The sequence below is a fragment of the Quercus lobata genome, chromosome 6 (assembly GCF_001633185.2).
Source record: "Quercus lobata isolate SW786 chromosome 6, ValleyOak3.0 Primary Assembly, whole genome shotgun sequence".
Taxonomy (NCBI): Eukaryota; Viridiplantae; Streptophyta; class Magnoliopsida; order Fagales; family Fagaceae; genus Quercus; species Quercus lobata.
The window spans coordinates 7,876,714-7,900,693 of record NC_044909.1 but is presented as its reverse complement, the minus strand read 5'-3'; the positions used below and the strand labels follow the sequence as shown (position 1 = coordinate 7,900,693).

The following is a 23,980-nucleotide window of genomic DNA, read 5'->3' as shown; positions in this document are numbered from 1 at the left end:
TAAAAATCTTACAAATGAATAATAAATTTATAAAACAGAGTTCGAAGATAATAATGAAATAATTTCTCTTATTATCAATTAAAAAGAATATTTTAAAAGAAGTTGAATACAAAAACTTAATTAATAATTTTGCATCTTAACAAGCAAGAAAAATAAAATTTAAATAAAAATATTCTATATAAAGTTAATAATATAAAGTAGATATTTAAACAATAAAAAAAGATCCACTTAAAAGTTTTGCTTAACGCCTCAAAATACCTTAGGCTGGCCCTGTTTGAATATGTAAGCATGTATATGCACATGTTTCCACTATGAAAATGACTAATGTCACATAGAACAAAAATTTTCTACTAAAGCTTGATGTCAATCTGTAGTTTCCAATACAGGGAGGCGAATCTATTTATCTATATATTGATAGGACCTTGTCCATGCTTGCAAAGCTTTGCTCTCTTCTTATATATCTCTTCTTTTCTTAGCTACTTGGTATTTAGCATCTAACCACTCTAAATTATCACAAACTCAAGCTGACCCAATACATAATATTGCATACTAAACCAAATTATACAAATTCAACACCACCAAAATATATTAGAACATGATCATGAGGTGCTAAAATTTTGTTTTCTATTTCTTTGTTGCATAGTTGATACTCTGCACAAAACCCAATATTTTTGTTTTGCTACAAAGGACATAATTTTATGTTCTACATAAACACTTATAAATTATAATAGTAGATGATATTCATACTTGACTAGAGGGTATTCTAGATACAACCAGCTAGTTCATGAGAATATTATCAACCCAGTTATTATTAGTCTTTGACAATACCAACAATTTTTCAAATTCAATTTCTATTAAAAATTAGTACAATTTAATTTCCATCAGACCATATATTCATGTTGGAACATATATTGAGTTTATAAAAACTAAGCGAATTCACTTTAAAAAGAGGTCCAAGAAGGCCACAAGAACTTCTAATATGTGACTACCAATTTTTGTTGGATTCACCACGCTAAAGAACTGAACACGGCATAATCTCAACTTCAACACCACCAAAATAAATAAGAAAATACATAAAGTACTAAACTTAACATCAATCCACCCGCCATGAGTTGCAATATAAATTTTGATCACATTACAAAAAAAGCTGCCTATAGCAGCGTTTTCCAAAACACTACTATAAGCATATCTATAGGCTATAGCAACGTTTAGGGGGCTTTATAGTGGCATCATAAAACATTGGGTCTATAGCAGCGTTTTACAAACGCCACTATAGTTCCTGGTTTTACACCAGTTTTATTGATATACATGGAGTGTATATTGGCTTCAAATCCTCCACTGTACATTGTTAAAGATTAGTAGCAGGCCAATCTGAACCTCAAAACGAAAGATATTTTAAATCTCTTGTTTACTGATTACAAATGAGAAACAATTTTATTATCAAAAAAAAGAAAAAGAAAAAGAGAAACAATTCTATTTGATTTATATTTCCTTGCTTCCAAAATTAAAGATCAGGTGATGTGGGCATGAAAAGAATTAAAGTAAACCCTGTGTTACATGTAAGCACAACCTGGCGTATATGTGCAGAATAATGCTTTTATATTGGTTGATAGGCCAAATGCTAGGAGTCCTTTTGTACACATTAAAATCTTAAACCAACATAAATTATCAGCAAAATAAAAACAACTACCATGGGTTAAAAATTAATTAAATCTACAATACCATAAGGTTTTGTTGAATTCTGAAAAATGACTAATTTACGACACAACATAACACCTTCGATTTTGATGATGCTTTGAAAAATTATGAAATTCAAAGATCTAAGCCACTTCAAGGCTCAAAACTATTGCCTTGATAATCTTTGGGGCTTTGGAAAATTGTGAAATTGAGATATCTAAGCCACTTCAATGCTCAAAACCATTGCGTCAATAATCTTTGGCTGCCCCAAAGCAAACCAGCACCTCTCCCAAACCAACATCTTCTTACAGAAAAATGTCAGTCTCATTATCAGATCAGCCCTTGTCGCAGCAATCTTTTATCCATGCTTCATCACAAGCATGATTTGGGCTTAAATCCATGTCAACTCCATATATATATATATATATATATATATATTATTTTTGCTTCCAGTAGCCAAGCTAAGCTACCTCACGTAATATACATGAAAGCAGCTCCTGGAACCTTGGTGAGAAGACCGACTTCTTTAAACCAGAAGGCAAGTTTAGAAAGAAGGGGTACCTCAAGTTTCCAACATGGCATCATCAGGTGAAATAAAGGAAAAGGTTGTTGATAATTAAGACAAACTGATAAGCCTTTTTCCGTGCTCAACCCAACTACTCATATTCAACTACCACATCATATGTCTCCATGTTTAATGAACTCTCTGCAAAACATCTGAAAGGAAAGTTTTTTATAGTTAAAAAAAGTCACAACAGACGACAATATAATAAGACAAAGCTCATTCACTCCATCCATATACAGCGTAAAGGAAAATATTTTTATAAAAATAATTAAAAGAATGAAACGTAGGAATCTAATTAACCTCAATTAGTGTAGTGGAGTGCTAGACTGCTAGTAGTGTGCTAATGTAGACCGCTGCTAACTCTTTTTACTAACGCTGCACAAAATTGCAAGGATGCCAGGCTTGCCAACATAGTGATCAACTAAATTTCTTGTTCAGACAGCCAAAAATTCTTTCCCAACTGAAAATGCAACAGTTTGCCAAATTATTTTGACAGATTCCCAAACATAATGTGTTCTGGGTTGTCTAAATTAGTGAAGCTTTTGAGGCTATCAATTGTATGCAGATTCTGTACCTTAATTCATGCCAAATATACTGGTTCTGTCATCCAAGAAACGATGCAAAGGAGCAATGGATTCATCTTCAACATTAAGCTGTTCCGAATGGACACTAATATTGTTTTCAAGGCTTGCAATGAAAAGTGAGAAGGCTACATGAACAATAACAGATGGATCTGGGTCCCCAAGGATAGCCTGTAGCTCCCTCCAAATCCATGGTCCTATTCCTTGCACTATTCTTTCCTTTGCACCAATATTTCCTGATACATTCTGAAATTTCAAAGATGAAAAACGAATTAGATCAGGTTAAACTCAACCCTTCTTTCAGATTGTAATTATAATTCAATAAAATAGTTTTGTATTAATCGATAATCAGATCCTTTGACAATGACTTTCATTACAAACAGGCATCACATCAAGATCAAACACTAATAAATGCATTATAAATCAACCCATTGAAGAGGGAAAAAAAAGGTTCGTAGAGCTATGGATGCTAGAAAGAATAACGTGAATGGATAACAAAGCAATCTGTTTATTCAATTGGTGATAACAATTGTGTTCCGAATAATGCAAAAACAATGATCCTCCATGCTTCAAAGGCGAGAAATAAGTAATCATACCTGCTCACGGCAATTTTGGGAAGGTGAAGAAACAGCCCGCAAACGTCGGCTATAAATGCTGCACAAAATCATAGCCCAAATGCCAAAATTAGCACAAAAACAATCAGAGCTATCAGATAAATGCCTTTAGGAACAAGGAAAAACACAAGAAAAATTTAAGCCTGTTGCTTTGTGTGTGTGTGTATGTTCATAAGCCAAATGCCAAAATTAGCAAGAACCGTGGGAGCTATTAGAAAAATGACCAGATCTGTTAACAAGAAAAATTCAAGACCGTTGCTTAATATGTAAGTCTATGTACATGTCATAGCCCAAATGCCAAAATAATATTCATAATTTGTATTTTAGATAAGGTACCTGGCACGCCATTGAAGTTTTCTTTCAGCAATAACATCAAGAGACACAGATCCTGGCTCCAAAAGATCTCCGCCACGGCAATGACCTTGGTTGCCAGCTAAGGCTATTTAATTCATTCCTTATTCTACGAATACTCCTATATAAAGTTGGGCAAAGGTAATATTTCATTTCAAAATCCCAATTCTAACAAAATCATATATACAAACAACAATGAACTCAATTCAATACAAAACAAAAGAAACAAAACACTCTATTTCTCTCTTTTACCTTACACTTTCTCAGCAGCCAAACACAAACAAATATAATAAAAACTCAACTTCGAGGCTCTACTCTTTTTAAACCAATTTCAATCTGAATTTTAAGCTAAATAAATAAAAAAGAACGCCGCTATCACTTAACTCTTACTGAGCCTATTTCACAAACTAAAAAGTCTAGTTTTTCATTTTCTTTCATTCCATTTTTTTTCCTATTCCAAAACATAAATTTCTTTTCTTTTTCTTACACTTTCCTCAGCAACAAAACAGAGAAACAAATATTTATTTTGAAAATCACTTTCAATTATCTATTCGGCTAACATCAACTTTAATCCAAATTTTAAGCTAAAAAACACCACAACTATATTGAGACTAATTCACAAATTATCAACTTTTTTCTTTTATTCAAAAGTCAAATTCCTTTTCTTTTTCCTACACTTTCTAGGAAATCAAACAGCAATATATACACAAATCTCAAAATTACTCACCTTCGATGTTGATTACCTATTTGGCTGAAACCAACTTGAACATCGTCGTTTCTAATATTATCAGCATTACTATTGTTCAAAGTAGGTAATCTCTCTTTGTAGAAGGTCATCATCTCAAGAGAAGGCGTGGGGGCAGGGGTTTCGTCCTTTCCCTCTTCCAACTTACGCTTCTATGATCTAGGAGTGAGCAACGATAAAGGTTCGTTCTTCAAACTCTTCACACGAGCATACTTATCCTTACTGTACGAGGTGGACATTTCTACAAAGTGGAAGGTTAGAAGACTCAACCCTTATAAAGAAGAGAGAAATAAAGAGGTAAGCTAAGTCAAACCTACTTTTCTCTTCACGAGCGATCTTTTTTAAGACAAATGCCGAAGGTTCAGGTCCAAAACAACAATCGTACAAATGATGAGGATCCACGAGATCGTCGAAGTTGTCAATGGTGAGGGCAAACTTGAGAGCAGCTTCAATTAGCCCTTGGTAACGCTCCTTTAACGTAGGATGATCAGAAACTGCAAGACATGTCAACAAGGAATGGTCAGAGAATGACAAGTTAAAATAACTGATTTAATGAAAAGATATAGAGACGCACCAAGTGAGGGAATTTCCCATTTCCTTAGCAACCACAAGACCTTACCCCACAGGTCATCGATCATGGTTTCCCATCCGGATCCAGAGACAAAGAAGTATCATGATTTCCAGTAACAAAAGGAAGTAGGAAAGTTACGGACAATCCTAGATTCCTTATTCCAAGGCAAAAGTTCAAGATACCCATAATGTGTAGAGGGTTTTAAGCGGTATAAGTGAAGAAAATCATTTAAGGTAATCATGTCCCCATCATGGACAAATACCCAAATTGACATACATCCAATAATCATCCTCCAAGCGTTAGGGACGAGTTGATCAGGTGCAACATTGAGAACAAAAAGGAGTTACATGATAAAAGGATGAACAAGAAAATGAAGGCAGAATGAAAAGGTAGCTTTGTAAAAACTCACCTCACCATGGGCAAAGGAACAAGCTTTTTCATTAGGACAAGGTAGTCTTGTGACAACCCTTACAAGGAATTGGAACCTTTTTTGTATAGATTTCAGGTGCCTTTGTTCCAGGGAGCAGGACTCAGAAAGAGCATGAAACGGAATTGAAGATGAAGAAGAAGATGGTTTTGAAGAAGAATGGGGTTTTGAAGACGATGAAGGCTTCGACATCACGACCTCAAAATCCTTGTCAGAAGACTTGCTACTTGAGGACAGACCGGTTTCTAGTTCGCTAGACCTAACATCAGTATCCCCATACTCTATGGCAGTCATCTTGAGGTGATAGGCAATCAAAGAACGGCGAATCAAGGGAAAAAGACTCTTCAAAATAGGTTTGAAAGCTCCACAATCTCAAGGCAAAAACAAGCCAACCTGAGGACAATGCCCACCAAAAAACTCAAGAAAGACTCCTAGACTAGCAAAAAAGAACGATATAGAAGGTGTCTCTCGCCTAATGAAAGTAAAATCAACCATTTAATGGAATCTAGAAGTAAAGAAAGTCTTACCGTACAAAGAGTGTAGAAGCTTTCTTTTGTTCTCAACCTCCAAGTTCAACAATGAAGAAGAAGGAGAATAGGAGGAGTTTTTTTCCTAAGAAAGCAAACGAACTCAGTGCATGGGAAACACAAGGAAGAGACACATGTGCAGCCAACACGGAAGAGAAACGTGGCACTCATTTGACGAAAAAGTTGCCCCATAATAAATATGATGGGACAAGAATCTCGGGGCACGAATAAAATGATGCGCCCGAGAAAAACTTTCCATATTCCCTTGCTCGTCCAAGCAAAGGACAACAAAGGAATAAAGGGGGCAACTGACGAGTATCATATGAATGGTCGTCTGTAACTTGCAAACTATCTATAACAACAATGAGTAAAAGTACAGACGAGCGTGAGCACATTAATTCCAGACGGCATTCAATGATCGAATGATAAATAGGCATAGGACTGTTATCCCCATCCAATAATGTGCACTTAAAGGTCGGTTATGGATAGAAAATATGGGGATTAAATGACCATCATTGAGCATTAAATCTGCTAGCTACAGAGTAACGTTAGACTGAGCATTAACTCAGTTTAATGCTATATAAAGCCAAGAAAGACAGGTAAAAGGACACACTGAAACACAAAAACCAAAATTGAGATTCTCAAATAAGTTGAAACTAACTTCATCATTGGAGGGTCCTTAGCAAGACCCAAACTGATGCCATTATCTTTTTGGTGCTTTTTTCTATACAGGATCTCATGTCGTCCATCGAACTGACAAGGAACATACTAACGAGGTGAAATCGAGTTTCATTAATTCAGAGTTCAAGTTGAGCCATTTGATGTAATTTTTGGAGCAATCTCTTCCATCCAAAATAGCATATGGAACTAGCGGTCCAACTGAAACCAAGTTAAGTTTTTCGAGCACTTTTAAAGCCTTGGGCTTTAATGCATCAAAGGTATTCACTAGAACTCTAGGATTGCTCTCCTTTTCAAGCGCTTCAAGTTGGGCTTGGAATTTAGGGTATACAAGAGCATATGGGTTTGAAGCAAGCAAGAAGGAGGGAAGGTCATGAGTAACAAGTAATAATGACAGACCCGGTAACTGTATTGAATAGGAAGGCCGGTCATCGCTGTTGTTCCCAATAACATCGGCAAAACCATTGTAATAGTAGTAGTATATGTCCAAAACCATTGCAAGCTAAATCCAAAGAAGGGCAAAAGGAAGATGAAGCTCATAAGCCACATCAGCAACCCAAGGTAGAAGCATTGTGTGGACTTGCATTGTTTATTAGCGGTGGAGACAATGAGGTTAGTGAGAGCTTTGGAGCCATTACGTTTGATTTGATCCCATCGTTTATCAGCGTTGTCCATAGGTACAACTCTGTCATCATAGCTGTCAGAGAAGGTGGAGAACGACAAGCCGTCAGGAGGAGGGCTTTTGATCATGCATTGATGGTGGGCACCAACGGTGGTGAAGAAGGTGACATGCACTCCCAAGTGAATGAGGCGTTCAGAGAATTGGATGGCAGGGTTTATATGGCCTTGCATGGGATATGCAACGATGACAAAGTGGCTTTGCTATTGCTTTGCCATAATTATTTTATACTTTGATATGGGTTGTGAATATTCTAAAGTAAAAACAGAATAGATGTTTTGCATTGGGATCAGTGAGATATATATAGAAGGACCAGTGCATGTGAGGATGGGCAAGGCTCAAAAAATGGAGCAAAAAATATTAGGAGCACAACTTAAATCAGAACTTTTGCCACAATTGTCTACATGGAAAATTGTGAGTAGTAGATTTATTTGAAAGTGATAGACAGTTAATCACAATTTTCTATATAAGATAATTGTAGCAAAATTTGTGACATTTTGTATAATACTAGAATTACTCAAAATAGAAGGGATTGCATAAGAGTATTAATGACATTTACAGTGACGATTTGGAGAAGATGGGACTTTGTGATTTGTAATTTGTTCTTCTTGTTTTCATTAAATTAAGTTTAGAAAGGACAAGGACTTTTGGCTTAAGGGCTTAGGTTGGTCTGACCAAAACAATCCAATTCTTTATGCATTTAATATGAATATATGATCTGTCCAACTTGGCAAATGTAACGTTGGGGGCATGGTGGCCCGAAAAAGTTTGAAATCCCTTTATAATAATATATAAAAATAGGTTAGGCTTTTAAAATTGTAATGATTGGCCCCCACAAAAATTTCATAGATCCCAGTCTATGTCATTTTGCTTATTCTTTCTTTTAAAATCAAAGGATGACCCATTTAATTAGTTTGCCTTACTGTTAGTTTATCAAGTAAACCCCACCCAAATAAAGTATAAACTTTTATCAAAGCACAACAAATGCGTAGATGCCATGTGTCCTTTTTTATAAGCTTACAAAAGTGTAGTGCATTGTGTTCCTTGAATCCAAAAGTACACTATATTGTTACCCAAAAAAAAAGTACAATGTTTCCTTTGTATATTTTGTGCATTGGCAACACAAACTTATGAGTTTTTTTCTTCACAAATTTGATCTTTTCGTCATCAGCTCATATATTCCCTAGCTAATTTTATATTTTAATTTTAGTTTTAGATGAATTTGAGTTTAGAAATAATATTATTATATTTTAAATTTGATCATTTTGTATACCATATATTTATAAATTTAACATAGGAATATATAATTCGGCCCCCAAGCAAAATATCCTGGCTACGCCTTGCCAACTTGTTTCTTGTGGATGCAACTAAAGCACTAGTTTCTGCGTGGCCCCAATATCAAAACAAAATGGGTTTCTTCACCTATTGTGTTTTACTTGGCATTGTGAATAAGCTAACTTAAATCTATTCGTGCAGCAACTAAATCTTTCCATGAGTCTCTGATTCTAACTATAAGTTGGTGGTGTCAAGGCATTCCATTATGTATGGTCATTGATTAGTTGCTATTAATTATTTTTTCTACAATTATTGTTCGATGCATAAAGCAAGTGGTCCAGCCTACAAAGCAAAAGCCCACAGATGAGCTTGTATTATTATTCCGTGGCTAGCTAGTATTCCTAGTTCAAGTGGATTTAGTATTTGTGTGCTACTAGGATAGGTTTGCGGGTGGGGTTATTTAAATAAGGTTTTATATGTGGTTTTGAAGGAGCCGCATTAGAAAAAGAAAGAGATTTCCACATATTGAAGAATAGAGAAAAATGATTGCCGTCTTTAAGAAAGATAATTTGTGTGAGTGAGAGCAAAGAAAAATAAGAGAGATTTTTTTTTCTTTAGCTGTGAGGCATACACAAAAATTATTGTAATTGATTTGACAATAGTGAAATTTTTTGGAGTTTGTCCCGTGGCTTTTCCCTTCAAAGAAAAAGAGTTTTCCACGTAAATATTTGTGTTCTTGTGTGTGATTGCTATTTTGGATTGCTAATATTTGTGATAGTATTATTTGGGACCCAACAATTATCATTGACTCGAAATTTTTTATAGTTTTTTTTATATAATTATTGAGATTAGGGATGGCAATGGGGCAGGGTGGGGCCGAAGGATGAGGTCTTCATCCCCGCCCCGCATGGTTTTGTCTTGCCCCATTCCTGCCCTGCCCCGCATGACGGGGAATAATTTCTCACTACATCCCCGCCCCTTGGGGTCCCACGAAGCCCTGCCCCACCCCGTAAAACTCTAGTTTTTGTTAATTTGCCCTACAACTAGTACAATTTTTTTAATGAAACCTATTTCATTAATAAAAATATACTTGAAATTTGAACTAAATTTATCTCATCAAATCAAATCAATTTTTAGAAAAAATTGAATAATATATCCAAGTGTTTAACAAGACAATCATAAAAAAATAAAATAAAATAAAATAAAAATCTTATAGTATAACATATAACAAAATAAAGGCAGAGAATCACATTGGGTAGAATAAAATATGCTAATATTAATATGTTTGTTTAAATAGTAGGGTTTTAGGGTATGAAAAATTTACAATTATAACCCTTAGTAACGCTGGGCTGGGCTGGGCGGGGCGGGGCGGGGCAGGGTGGGTCTAAAAAGTCTAAACCCATCCCCAGCCCTTAGTAACGTGGGGCGAGGCGGGGTGGGGACAGGGAGGGGCGGGGCGGGGTGGGTCTAAAAATTCTAAACCCATCCCCACCCCGCCCTGTGGTGCGGGGCTAAAATCTTGCCCCATCCCCGCCCCACCGCCTTTGCGGGGCGGGGAAAACCAGCGTGGGGCAAAGTGGGGAGGGGCGGGTTAAGCGGGGCGGGAAAAAATTGCCATTCCTAATTCAGATAACATGAGGTCATTGGTACTTAATAGGAGTTCCGAGCAAGGATTTATTATTCATCCATCACAATTTTTTTTTTTTTTTTTTGCTGGATTCAAATACAACTTATTAATTTGTAAATTGTGAAACAAAAAATTATAGCATTACTAAATATGACATCTATTTCACAACAAAACATTTGACAAATGAGTTGTGAGTGCCTCCATGCTCAGTAGAAAGGGAAGAAAAGGCTAATTTATGAGATGCCCATGGATTTTTGTTGTTGGCATTTTTTGTGACTGGCATTATTTATCCACAAAGGATAATATTCTTGGTGAGTTCTATACTAAAGAAAATAGTGGAACTTAGCAAGCTTAAATTTCTCTAGTGTGATATGTCTTGAATTTCTGATGGTTTGTGGTTGTTTTTATTAAAATGGAGTTTTATCATTTTGTGAATTTGTAAAAATGAAGATGATTAACAATAAAAGGAAAAAAAAATCAAGAGAAAGAGAGGAAGTTTCACACACATAAACTCTTCATAGTTCATACTCCGAAAATCTGGAGAGAGAGAGAGAGGAAAAAAACCAGCAATAAACCTATGCAAGTAATTATCTTCCTCTTTCTTATGCTATACAAATATGAACAGAGGACCTTTGTGCATACAACATATCATATCATATATCATATCATATACTATATATTATAGCAGAAGCTGAGAGAAAGTTGATTTCTACAATTAAGGAGGTGCTGACAGATAGGATAATTATCTATCTAAAATTCAGACACGTTTAAGTTTAAAAAGCGATACATTATATTGTTTGGCAATGCTACACACTGTTTAAAAGCCTCTCATTAGAAATATCAAAAAATTAACCGGTTAAAATTAGATGTGTACCAAGATAGAAATAGAGAGGAGCGATGAGGACATGGAGAGTAACAGAGAAAAAGTGAGGCAATGAAATCAAAAAGCTTCAAAAAATGATTTTGCAGACCCAAAACACCATTTATTGCAAAACAAAACCTAATTCTCTTCTAAAAACTGAAATTAAAACCCATAACTCCTCTGTCTTCTCAAAAACCCAAAAATCAAAACCATCTCCTTCCCCCAAAATCAAAATCCAAAACTTAGATGAGAAAGAAGTAAGCGATCAAAGGTGCCATTCTCACACAATCTCTGATTCTCTCACACAATGGCCACCGATTCATCAGACCAACTCAACCTCAACCCTACTACTGCTACAGAAGAAAACCCTAAACAAACCCTAGACGATGACACTACTACTAATGCTGTCATGCCCACTAGATCGCCTCGAAGTGGAAGAAGAGGAAGAACCAACTGATGAGAGGCTTCCGATCAGCCTTCTGTAACCGTTGTTGATTTCGATGCGAAGTACGGTGAGGATTCGAAGAGTTTGTATGGTGCCAAGAGAGATACGATTTACACAAAGATAGAAATGGAGAGAGGCGATGAGGCCTGAGGCACGAAGAAAGAAATAGAGAAAGAGGCAAAATCAGACCACCGAAACCACAAGCACATAGAAAGAAAAATCTATGGCCCATCAACACTGGTAAATTTTTTTAAGATTTGGCTATGAAACGTTACTTTTATTTAAGTTTTCCTATTGGATAATTTTAGATTTGACTTGTTTTTGTTTCAGGTTTTTAAAACGCATAATGATTGAGAATTTAGAGGGATACAGAGATAGTGTTCGTGAATGTCGTTGCCACTATCAGATTATCAGAACTGGCGCCGGTACATTCTTTCCCCCTTTTAGATTTAGGTATGAATTTTTTTTTTTATAACATTTAGGTATGAAATTTAAAAAAAAAAAAAAAAATCTTTGATAGGATAGGTTTTTTCTTTTTCTTTTTTTTTTTCTTTTTATAACTTACAGAAATTATAAAAAAAAAAAAAAAACAATTGATTTTAGTTTTGGCTTTTCATCTTGGTTTTGATTCCTTTTTGCTCTGGGTTTTTGGGTTCTCCATGAAAATGTTTGTTTTCTCAATTTTTTGATATTTTTTTTCCTTTTTTGGATTATAGAAATCACTAAGCCTTTCCTTGTTTTCTAATATCTGCGTTCATTTTTTTTTTTTCTGGGTCTTTGATTCTGGGAATTGAAGTTGCCCTCCAATTATGAAGTTCTTCTTCGGAAAGTGTTCGATGATTGTACTAAGTTATTGCTCTCTCTATCTCTGTGTATCTGTTTGTTTTTTGTTTGGGTGCTGATTGCTGAGAAAGTATGGGAAAATTAAAAGTTTCGAGTTTTTAGATATGGTTTTTGATTGGTTGTGATGGGGCTTTCTTTTATTAGGAAATAAATACGGCCCTATGATGGGGTTTTCGTCTATTAGGTTTTGAGAAAATGAGGGGTAGAAAATAAATTTTAACTTAGAAATCTTAGACTTTATTTTAATTAATTGAGAGGGGAATAAAATTATTTGGTTTTGTTGTGGTAAAGTTTTGGTACCTCCCAGATATGGTTCTTTGGCTTATTTCCTGTTTGGATTATTCATATTATATGATTTTCTTGATATGGATTTGTTTCTAATGGATTTGTTGAAAAATTGGCTTTATGCAGAGAGTTTGGCTGCATAAAGGAACAGGTAGTGTTTGTTTGTCCATTGCTTCAAAAGGGTTAGCAATCATCGGGATAGGTGATTGAAGATATTGGAATCATATCTCAATTGAAGAATCTAGGTTAGATTTGTTCAATTTTTTAACCCTCTTTTTTTAATTTTTATGTATTGATTTTTCAATGGAAATGGGAGAAAATTTGTATTTTTCTTCCCATGTATGTTTTAGATGGACGATCGAAACTCAAGCCAACTATGGAATTCCCTTGCTAGAATTTGTCCGAATAGGCTTCTTTTTTTTTTTTTGATGATCATTTCTATCAATTATTATTGAAATTTTAAAATTTATTGTGTGATGCTATCATAATTGCTAGTGGTTTCATAAATCATAATAACTTTATTAGCAAGTTTTCTTAAATAATAAATATAAGTCATTTGAAGGATGTGGTCATTTCGAAGGATGTCCAATACCATTGAGTTTGTTTGGAAGTTCTTAATGTTTAAGGTAGTTCTTATTGGTAATAAAATTACCATCATATTATTTAACTTGAAGTTATGTTGTCTTTGAGTTGGACTAACACATTTGATCATTTAAAAACTAATTGCTATGAGAAGAATCATGACAAGCCTAAAAATCCTCCCTTCAAACTTTCCATTTTCCCTTTTCTTACATTGATGCTGTGCTGATCCAAAAGTAGGCATTTGTAGTCTCTCAATTGCTATTAAAAGTGCGAGGAAAATTATTAAAATATAACAAGATGCTAACTTTTGTTTTTTGCTTGACTTTGTGATTCATTAGATTGATTAGAAAAGCTTTGAGAAATTAAAAATCTTTTGTTGGTTTTTGAAGTGGTGCTTCAGTTTCTCAATAGTGGAGAACTGCAAAGCTTTTCATCTGTTCTGGTGCTCTCTTTGCAATTGTATTTGCTAGAATATGCTGCCTTCTTTCTTGGACAACTTTTCTACCAAATTTCTTTGAAGGAATCTCTGCCAATCAATTACATTACATAGCGATTTAGATGACCACCTACATCTATTAAATTGTATTATTCATTAAATCATTTACACAAGGCACATGATTACTAAATATGTCATGATTAAAAACATGTGAATAGCTGTTTTTTATCATTTCTTTTCCTGCTTAGTGTAATGGAGAGAACCTTTTGGTTGAAGTCCAGTATGTCTTCTTTTCTTGGTTTGCATGGAATTGGATGTTTATTAATATACCATAAACTAGCTGTATCTATCCTTTCTCTCTCTCTTCCTGGGAATTTTAGATTTTAGATAAAGGTATTTGATTTTCATAGGAATTGAAACTTTATGGAATATGTTAGTGTATTGGGTCAAATATTTTCAAATCTTAGCATCTATCTAGAGATGGCTTCTTTGAATAAAAGGGTACCCCATGCATAGCATAGGTAATAGGAGGAGGTGCTGCCAAGTTAGGAGAAAACCACGCTTAGAATTCTGACACATGTACATATTAAAAGAGATAAATCAGTTTTTTTTTATTTTTTTTTTATTTTTTTCATTCCTAACTGGCATGTCACTTTTTATTGTCATTTTGGAAGTGGTATTGCGTTTTGTGGTGTAGAGTTTAGGAAATCCTTATTCATATTTGTGTTTGGCCTCTTTGTACTTTGTAGTCTAACGAATTTGAAGTAATTATATTTTAATTGTATAAATAAGATCTACTAAGGGAAAGGGTATTTCTAAATTTAAGTCCAGCATATGGATATGGTATCTAATGTAGAAAATATTTGCTTGTTAATTAATCCTTTGAATAATTTATAAAATCATTTATTAAAGCTTAGCAGTCATAATTGGATGAAAATTGAAGAAGATTTTCATTATTTTAAATCGTGTTAGTTATGAGAGGATGAAAAATGAAAGACCATGTTACTTAATGCAGAAAAGACCATGTGGACACAGAAGCTCTTACTATTTTGAATGTGTTAGCATATGGGACAGTGACAATGGTTTTGGATACCACAATATTGATTGTAAATTTGTGACTATCAAGACTTGATTTTACACAAATCCGTGAGTTTTTCTTGTTGGGTGATTTCACAAATCTTAGAGTTGATTTATCATGTTCATTGTGTGTGCATTATATTGTGATTGCTTTAATATATTGTTTTGAGTTATTGTACAATCTAGGATATGTTAGCACTTAGCACAATTAGGTAATATAAGGAATTCCTGAATAATATTCTATTTTTTAAATCATCATTTGTGAAATTATGTTTAGTTTATGAGAATGTTTGTGAGCTAAAATTTTCCAATACTTTTCGTAATACCCAAAAGAGAAAAGGGGGGGAATGGGGCTAAGTGGTGATAAATTGGGTTTAATCTACAGAAACAATAAGAGATATTTCTTTTATTTTAACTTTTTATATTCTCCTTCATACACTCACACAAATTATGATACATACCTTAAAGGCTCTAACTAATATTGTCATTTAAGTTTTACTTTGGTGTGATTCACTGTGGTTCCTTGGAATAGCAAATATGGCGTTTGAAATTGTCATGTAAGTTTTAGATTTGTGTGTTTCAAGCTTTTATGTGGTTTGTAAATTTTTTTACTTAGGTTAGTTTGTTTTTGTGTATCATTTTTGTAGGTTCTTGCTTGGAACAAATTAGTAAATGCTTTAAAAATAAAATGACCTTTGCAGATTGTTAGTGAGATTAGTAAAGGGTGGACTATTGAAAGCCAAAACCATAGAGCACTCCATTGCAGAGTGTACTATGCAAGCCATAGTCTAGATATAAATTTTATAAATGTGGTTTTTTTTTTTTTTTGGTATTTTATTGGGTTTGTTTATGTGAGGAATAATGGTTAATGGGTGTTTGATTAATTATATATTGAACTGAATTTACAATGATGGGCATGGATATCTAATGTTATCTACACTTTTTTATGTCAATTGTATTGGATTCAGTTGCCAAGGTTAGATCTTTTTGGGTCCTGTTTATTGTGGTTGTTTTAGTGAGGAATAAAGGTTAATTATGCATTGAACTTAATTCACAACGATCTATACTATTAGACATTAAGTACATTTCTGCTGTGAATTGATGTGGACTTGCCGACCGTTTATGTTTGGCATCATAATTCAACTTCCAAATCGGTTTGTAACAAAATTGCAATAGAATTTACAATACCTAGAGTAATTTTCATGTGAATTGGAATTACAGGAGAGGACACATTATATGAGTTTGTAATAATACTATTAATACTGAATAGAGATGAGTCGAAATGGACTATTCTTTATAAAGGTTGCCTTTTAATATAATTTCTTGATGGCTTATATATTATCTAAATTACATGCCTATTATCTTGCCATTTTGTAATCATTGTGTTCATTTTTTGTGTTAGGTTTCATCAAACTCCTAACAAATTCGGTGCTATAACTATTTCTTACCGTGATATTTTGGATTCGCTTAATTTTTAGGTGGCTTATTAGAAATAGGCCCTCAAAGATTAAGAACAAATGTCCTATCATAATATTATTGGCGTAAATGCTCTTTTCGTCCTTACATTTTGGGGTCATTTCTATTTTGGTCCCTACATTTCTATTTTACCACTTTTAGTCCCTAATCCAATTAACGCTTGTTATTTTAGTCTTTTCCGTCACTCAACTAACAGAAAAAGCTAACGTAGCTAACGGCACATTAAAATAATAATTAAAAAAATCTATTTTGATATTAAAAAATGCCACATCAACATCTAAATTAATTTTAATTAAATAAAAAAATTAAAAACAAAAAATTACAGATCTAAGAACATAAGAACTTGTTCTTCAATGTTCTTCTTAAATCAAGAAATAAACCTAGCAACGACATCAAACCTAGAACCAAAGAGCAAACCCAGAGTCAAAGAGCATGAACATCAAAGAACATGAACATCAAACCTACAGAAAGAAAAAAAAAAAGAAAAAAAAATCACCAAATCAAAGAGCATCAATCAGACCAACAACAACAACAAACCTTGCAATCCCAACCAACGAACCCAGTCGAACCCAACACCCACCAGCAAGCTCTGAGATTCCTATCGAAAAAGCTACGCCGCTCTTGCCAGATTTCGGTATCAAGAAGACCAATAATGACATCAGAGCCGTAACCAGAATTGGACCAAAGACTGCGCTAATTCCTAAGGCCGAGAAACTAAGGAGACGGAGTGGTGTGAAGCTCGCGACGGCAGGCCTCGAACACGACGAGGACTGAGGGGTTTTCGCCGATCGTTTCGGCTTCGCTTTACGTGATAGAGGCGGAGAAGCCATCTCTTTCTCTAAATCTAGATCCGATCAAACCCAGTCAAACCCACCAACGATCATCGATCAAAGCCGAAGAGAAAGGCCAAATCCCAACAAACCTAGTCGAACCCAGCACCCACCATCTCGATCTCGATGAGATGGCTTCCGATCCCAATGAGATGGATTTCGATCCCGATGAGATGGCTGCGGTGTATAGCACGCTCACGACGGTGGAGAATCTAGTGGAGGTGAAGCCTGCGGTGGCGGAGATGGTGTGCGAGAGGATGAAGTTGTTGAAGTGGTTGCTAGGTTATGGGTTCTGCGGTGACGAAGTTGTCCTGGTCGAGTTCTGGGTTTCAATGTGAGTTTGGTGATTGAAGAAGTGTGGGTTTTGGCTTCTAGGATTTGATGATTTTCTAGTTTTGAACTTTTTGGGCTTATGGCCTAGGGATTTGATGATTTTGCTGGGATTGAAAATGAGGACTGAATTTCTTTTTTGAGCTTATGATTTCTTTTTTGAGCTGAATTTTTTGGGTTTCTTTGTGTGTTTGTTTCTCAAGAAAATTTATGGGGATGAACCCAAGGAACATGAACATGTTCTTCAGAAAAAAATAATGAAAGAAATAAATTTTTTTAATTTAATTATCTTATTTTATTTTAAAAGAATTTAGAAAAAAAATGAAAAAAATATTTTTATTATTATTATTTTATGCTGACTTGGCATTTATTAAATAATAAATAATTTTTTTATTATTATTTTATTCGCCACGTCAGCATTTATTGTGTCAACAGTGCACTCCATTTGCCACATCAGCTTTTTCTGTTAGTTGAGTGACAGAAAGAACTAAAATAACAAGCGTTAATTGGATTAGAGACTAAAAATGGTAAAATAGAAATGTAGGGACCAAAATAGAAATGACCCCAAAATGTAGGGACGAAAAGAGCATTTACACCAATATTATTTTCAACAAACCCTTGATGAATATCCTCCTCAATGTACTGACTCAACTTTGAAGATTAGTCCCAAATGTTTAGACAATGATGTTATACCAACTCATTTGGATAAATGATTTCCACTTTAATAAATTGTTATTATTTGTTTCCCCTTATTTCTAAGTAAGTTATGATGTCAAAGTAAGTAAAGTTTTAATTGCTTTGAAGAATGGTCTATTGGAGAATGGAAGTACATACGTGATGTGAATTGAAGAGAGTAATGTTTAAATTTTTTAGGGGATATTGGATACTATATGGTTAAATATACTAAATTATTTAGATTCGAATGTATGTAGTAGAAGTATGAGAACTAAGTATATGCTGGATGCAAAGATCATTAATATGTAAAATGATCCCGCGCATTGCGCGGGTTAAACACTAGTAAAACAATAATATGCAAGTAATTATCTTCTCTTTCTTTTTCCATACAAAGGTGAATGAATGACCTTTGTGCATACAATATATGAAACACGCTTGTGTGTGTTACTGGCTTCAGTTGTTTATTTGCATTAGCACTTTTAAAAAAAAAAATTTATTTTTATAGAGTTTCAACTGTCCACTTTTGATAATTGCAGTATTTATTATCAGACCAAGGCACTACTTGGTTTTTGGTGTAGGCAGAAATTAAACTTCAAATCTTTTATTTAACTATTAGAAACTTTCTTATGTATTAGTATGTTCAAACTTGGAAGTGACATTTTCCATTAAAAAAAAATCACAAGTAGGATTTGATTAATTTTTTATTATTGTAATTTTTTAATTTTTGGGATAGAAACAGGTTTGCTTAGTTTTAGATAGTGAAGTACAAGAAATTTCATTAAGATGTAATTTGCTAGTTGCTATTGACCAATTTTATATTATAGAATGTGATCCACAAATGTTTAGAAGACGTAATAAGCATATAGCTACTGGACAAACCAAACCATAATTATATATTTTCCAAATTGCTGAGCTGATTTGCCAACCTAGCAACAATAAAGAAAGACAAGATAACAAGCAAAAAAACATAAATAAACTGTGCATACAAAATATCTTGTTACACTTGTTTATCTCTCCTATTTTATATTAATACACATTGTCGGACCGCGTGCCTTATCGATCCATCCAACGACTAATTGGTGAAGGATGAGGGGGTACAAATCTTTTATAGCATTCGATCGCAGATCAAGCCTATTGGTATTGGAGCAAATTGTGAAATCCCTCACACACACAATTAATGCAAAAATTACACATTTTAATATACGAAAGTATGGATGTAAAAACAAACACTTTTTTTTTTTGAAAAGCTAAAAATGTTATTCAATATAAAGCAAATTACAAGGAAACAAAAAAGACAACCTCTTTATAGCTCATTTATGAGCAACCATATTTGTCTCACGATAACTTCAACTAAAAGAAATTGACTCTGGCGAGGAACATGCCACATAGATAGCCTCTACAAAATGATTTAGTCCCCAAGGAATACTGTCCTTAGTAGATGAGAAGGAATCTATACATGTGTTAGAATCAGTTTCTATAATTACCCTTTTATTTCATCAGCAAACATACAATCTCATTAGCAATGTTATGGGCACTTAGTCTTGTAGCTTATTATGATGCTTCATGATGGACTTGACACAACTCCCTTGGGCAACCTTCTCGTCTAGGAGAGGAGCCAATGGATGAAGGAACCATTCCATCAATCTCCATCTTTATCCAAATCCATTGGACGAAGGAAGGGCCACTAGTTCATAAATAATGGCAATACGTTACACAACTGCAATAACTCTCCTTACCGTTCGAGAGACGAAGATCCTCTCATTAACACCTCAAGAAGTGTTACAAATACCACATTTAAACCACCATTAGAGCACCTCCAACGGCTAGGAAAGGAAGTAGGTATATATACAAGTATCTCAAGACCTAAAGGGTACGAAATTCTAATACAGAAACTCTAATATTTTGGTATCCAAACTCTCCTTCCTCTCTCAATTATTTGACTTAACCATCGGAGGCTCTGTGGTAGGCACCACACTAGTGTTCCCTCTTTTCATTTGTTCTTGCAAGGCTTTTAGATGATCTTGGTCAGCAATCCTATTGGACGATCATCTCGACTGACGATCTTGGCATCATCACTTAACATCATCAAACCTACACTCTTTTAACAACAACATTAACTTCATCAATCCCATCCACAAAAGCTTTGAGATTGTTATAGGAAGAAGAACCAACTTCGTTGGCAGCCTTCATAGCCAACTCCTTCCATTTCTTGGCGTTCCTTTTACTTGCTTCCCTTCTTTCTCCATCTCCCACAACCAATTCCAAGCATCTCTTAATCTCATCACCTTCAACAATCCCATCCTTATTCATTGTCACCCTCACTCCTGTCTTCCACACATCTTCAATTAGCTTCGCATTCGTCCCTTGATCAAACCACTATGGAAATGCTACCATTGGCACCCCTAAAACCAAACTCTTCAAAGTTGAATTCCACCCACAATGTGTCACAAAGCATCCTAGTGAAGGATGTGACAAAACCTCCACTTGGGAACACCATGGCACTATCATTCCCATTTGTTCCGATTCTTCTCCACAACTCAACTTCTCTTCTTCTCCATTTTCCTTAGCTTTTATGACCCACAAGAAGGGCCTCCCAAAATCCAACAATCCGCATGCAATTTCCTCCATTTGTTGCTTTTTTAACACCAATAAGCTTCCAAATGAAACGTAAATGACTAATGATTTGGACTTCAAGTTGAGCCATTTGATGTAATTTTTGGAGCCATTAGACAGATCTCTTCCATCCAAAATAGCATATGGAACTAGCGGTCCAACTGCAACCAAATTATGTTTTTCGAGCGCTTTTAAAGCCTCAGGCTCTAGTTCATCAAAGGTATTAACAAGAACTCTAGGATTGCTCTCTTTTTCAAGCGCTTCAAGTTGGGCTTGGAATTTAGGGTGTACAAAAGCATATGGGTTTGAAGCAAGCAAGAAAGAGGGAAGGTCACAAGTAGCAAGTAATAATGGCAAACCCCGTAATTGTATCGAACCTTCGCTGTCATTCCCAATAACATTGGCAAAACCATTGTAATAGTAGTAGTATATGTCCAAAAACATTACAGGATGAATCCAAAGAGGGGCAGAAGGAAGATGAAGCTCACAAGCCACGGCAACAACCCAAGGTAGAAGCATTGTGTAGACTATGTACTGTTTATTGGCAGTGGAGACAATGAGGTCAATGAGAGCTTCGAAGCCGTTGCACTTGAGTTGATCCCATTGTTTTTCAGCATCGTCCATAGGTACAACTTCGTCATCATAGCCGTCAGAGAAGGTGGAGAACAACAAGCTGTCAGGAGGAGGGCTTTTGATCATGCATCGACGGTGGGCGCCAACGGTGGTGAAGAAGGTGACATTCACACCCAAGCGAATAAGGCATTCGGCGAATTGGATGGCAGGGTTTATATGGCCCTGCGCGGGATATGTGACGATGACAAAGTGGCTTTGCTGCTGCTTTGCCAAAATTATTTGATACTTTGATATGGGTTGTGAATATTCTAAAGTAAAAACAAAGTAGATGTTTTGTGCTTGGAATCATTGAGATATATATAGAAGGACTAGTACATGTGAGGATGGGAAAGGCTTAAAAAATGGAGCGAAAAATTTTAGGAGCACAACTAAAATAAGAACTTTTGCTACAATTATCTATGTGACAAACTGTGAGTAGTGAATTTATTTGAAAGTGATAGACAGTCGATTACAGTTTTCCATGTTAGCTAATTGTGGCAAAATTTGTGACATTTTATATAGTACTAGAATTACTCAAAATAGAAGGAATGGTGTAAGAGCAACCACATCAACTATTCTAAAAGATTCTATCTATTTTACACAAAAAACCTACTTTTTTCTATTTTACACTATCATTTTTACAAAACACCCACATTAGTTCATCTATTATACACTATATTTTATATAAATAATATTTTTATGAGTTGAAGAGAGAGAGAGTAAATGGAAGAGAGAATGTGAAGGGAGAGAAATAATACTAAAATAATGTATAAAAGAGTTACTGTAACCATGAATATATGCACAGTTATTGTAGCACTTGTGCATTTATCACAATTTTACACATCACTTATGTGGGTCCTTTTTGGTCAAAATGTGTAAAATAAGCTACTTTTTGTATTTTGTAAGACTTTGCAAGAATTGATGTGGTTGCTCTTAATGACGTTTGTGGTGACAATTTGGAGAAGTGGTACTTTGTGATTTGCAATTTCTTCTTCTCGTTGTTTTCATTAAATAAGTTTAGAGACGACAAGGACTATTGGCTTAAGGGTTTAAGTTGGTCTAACAAAAACAATCCAATTCATTATGCACGCAATATGAATATATGATTTGTCCAACTTGTTTCTTGTGGATGAATCTACAGCACTAGTTTCTATGTGGGCCCTTGATATGACCCCCTCCATGGCCACGTGCAAATCCTCTTTTCCCTCGAGGGGCTATGGTTAGATCTAAGGATTTTCATAAATAAATAGTAGACAAGAGGAAATGTGTGGCTATACTTTGAGGGATAACTGAGACCTCCTTAACAAGCAAAACTTGATTTTTACTAAAATATTCTCATACCTCTTTATTAATCATAATAGGCCTTATATAGGCTTACAACTGAACGTAAAAACAAATCCAACACCTAAACGATAGAAACAATTCCTACAATCTAGCCTACTAATCTGATAAGGATAAAGGTAGTTGTTATCCCAATAAATAACAAATACTTGAAATATTAGATAACAATCAATAGCTAAGATAAAGATAAACTCCTAAGCAAATTCAAAAGCAAGAACCAAATCTGATGTGGCAGCTAGTACGTAACACTCCCTTAAAATCATCCCTTGTCCTCAAGGGATCCTTCTCCATGCTCATCCGGCCAACCCACCTCAATAAAAAATAGCTTCTTACATTGATGTCGTGGTGCAAATTTCTCATCACAATTAAAGCACAAGCCCTTGTCTTGCCTTTCTTTGAGTTCAATAAGTTTAAGTTTCTTGATAGTCTTAGTAGTAGGACTCACTTTGCTAAGAGATAGAGGCAAAGGCTCTTCATTTTCTTTAGATGGAGGTTGTTGATGTTGAATTTGGGACTTGGCTTCATAGAGGCGAGCTAAGCCCACTGCAGCAGATAAGGAAGCTGGTTTGAGGGCTTGAACATCAATTTGTAGATGTTCTTTAAGGCCACTAATGAAGCAACCCACTTGTTGTGCCAGTGGTAATTTTCCTACTTTGCTAAGCAATCTTTCAAATTGGCTATGATACTCTCTCACATATCCCATTTGCTTAAGCTTCGTTAGATCACCAAAGAAGTCATCAAACTCTGTTGGGCCATAACGTGTGTACAAGCCTTCTTTGAGGAGAGGCCAAGCGATCACTTTCTCTTCTTCCTTTAGTAATGGATACCATAATTATGCTTCCCCCTCTAAATGGTAAGCAGCCAATGAAATTTTTTCTTCCTCAGCAATATTTTGGAATTCAAAAAATTGCTCTGCATGGCAGATTCACCTAATTGGATCTTCATTTTCGTTGAAGCGAGGGAAATCTAGTTTTGTCACCCTTGGAATGACAGCACTATGTGAGCCGGATGGTCCAAAGTTGAATCTACTTGAAGACCTTTCCCCCTCACCATGCTTGTGAGAATTCTCACTGCTATGATTACTCTAAAGGTTGTCAAAACGAGTATGCATTGTAGCAAGCATTCCCTGTATCTCCTTCATCATCTTCTGTTGTTCTGAAACCATGGAAGTAGGTTGTTAACCTCACCCTCCAATTTGTCCACATGATCCTCAACCATAACCTGCTCTAATACCAATTTGATATGACCCCCTCCAC

The 23,980-nt window shown here is 35.0% G+C and overlaps 1 protein-coding gene, 1 long non-coding RNA gene and 1 pseudogene across 2 annotated transcripts; all 3 read right to left on the bottom strand.

Moving 5' to 3' along the window:
• Positions 1 to 1,735: 1,735 nt before the first annotated feature.
• On the bottom strand, positions 1,736 to 5,253 carry LOC115950897. Its single transcript, XR_004083148.1, has 8 exons — positions 5,108 to 5,253; positions 4,851 to 5,027; positions 4,516 to 4,774; positions 3,774 to 3,909; positions 3,420 to 3,477; positions 2,817 to 3,069; positions 2,543 to 2,702; positions 1,736 to 2,394 (listed from the first exon to the last, which is right to left on the bottom strand). It is a non-coding gene; the product is annotated as an uncharacterized LOC115950897 (long non-coding RNA).
• A 1,541-nt stretch (positions 5,254 to 6,794) lies between these two features.
• LOC115949759 (UDP-glycosyltransferase 75C1-like) lies at positions 6,795 to 7,588 on the bottom strand. Its single transcript, XM_031067043.1, has 2 exons — positions 7,343 to 7,588; positions 6,795 to 7,238 (listed from the first exon to the last, which is right to left on the bottom strand). Exons 1-2 carry the CDS (start codon positions 7,586 to 7,588, stop codon positions 6,795 to 6,797), a joined length of 690 nt encoding a protein of 229 aa, XP_030922903.1.
• A 12,661-nt stretch (positions 7,589 to 20,249) lies between these two features.
• Positions 20,250 to 23,427, bottom strand: LOC115949758 (annotated as a pseudogene).
• Positions 23,428 to 23,980: the final 553 nt, after the last annotated feature.

What these genes read in the sequence shown, in the direction of transcription:
- LOC115949759 (XM_031067043.1), bottom strand. Translation starts at nt 7,588, where the DNA reads ATGCAAGGCCATATAAACCCTGCCATCCAATTCTCTGAACGCCTCATT. An exon ending in AAGCTCTCACTAACCTCATT is followed by an intron (nt 7,239 to 7,342) that starts GTCTCCACCGCT and finishes CTTTGGATTTAG; the next exon opens with CTTGCAATGGTTTTGGACAT.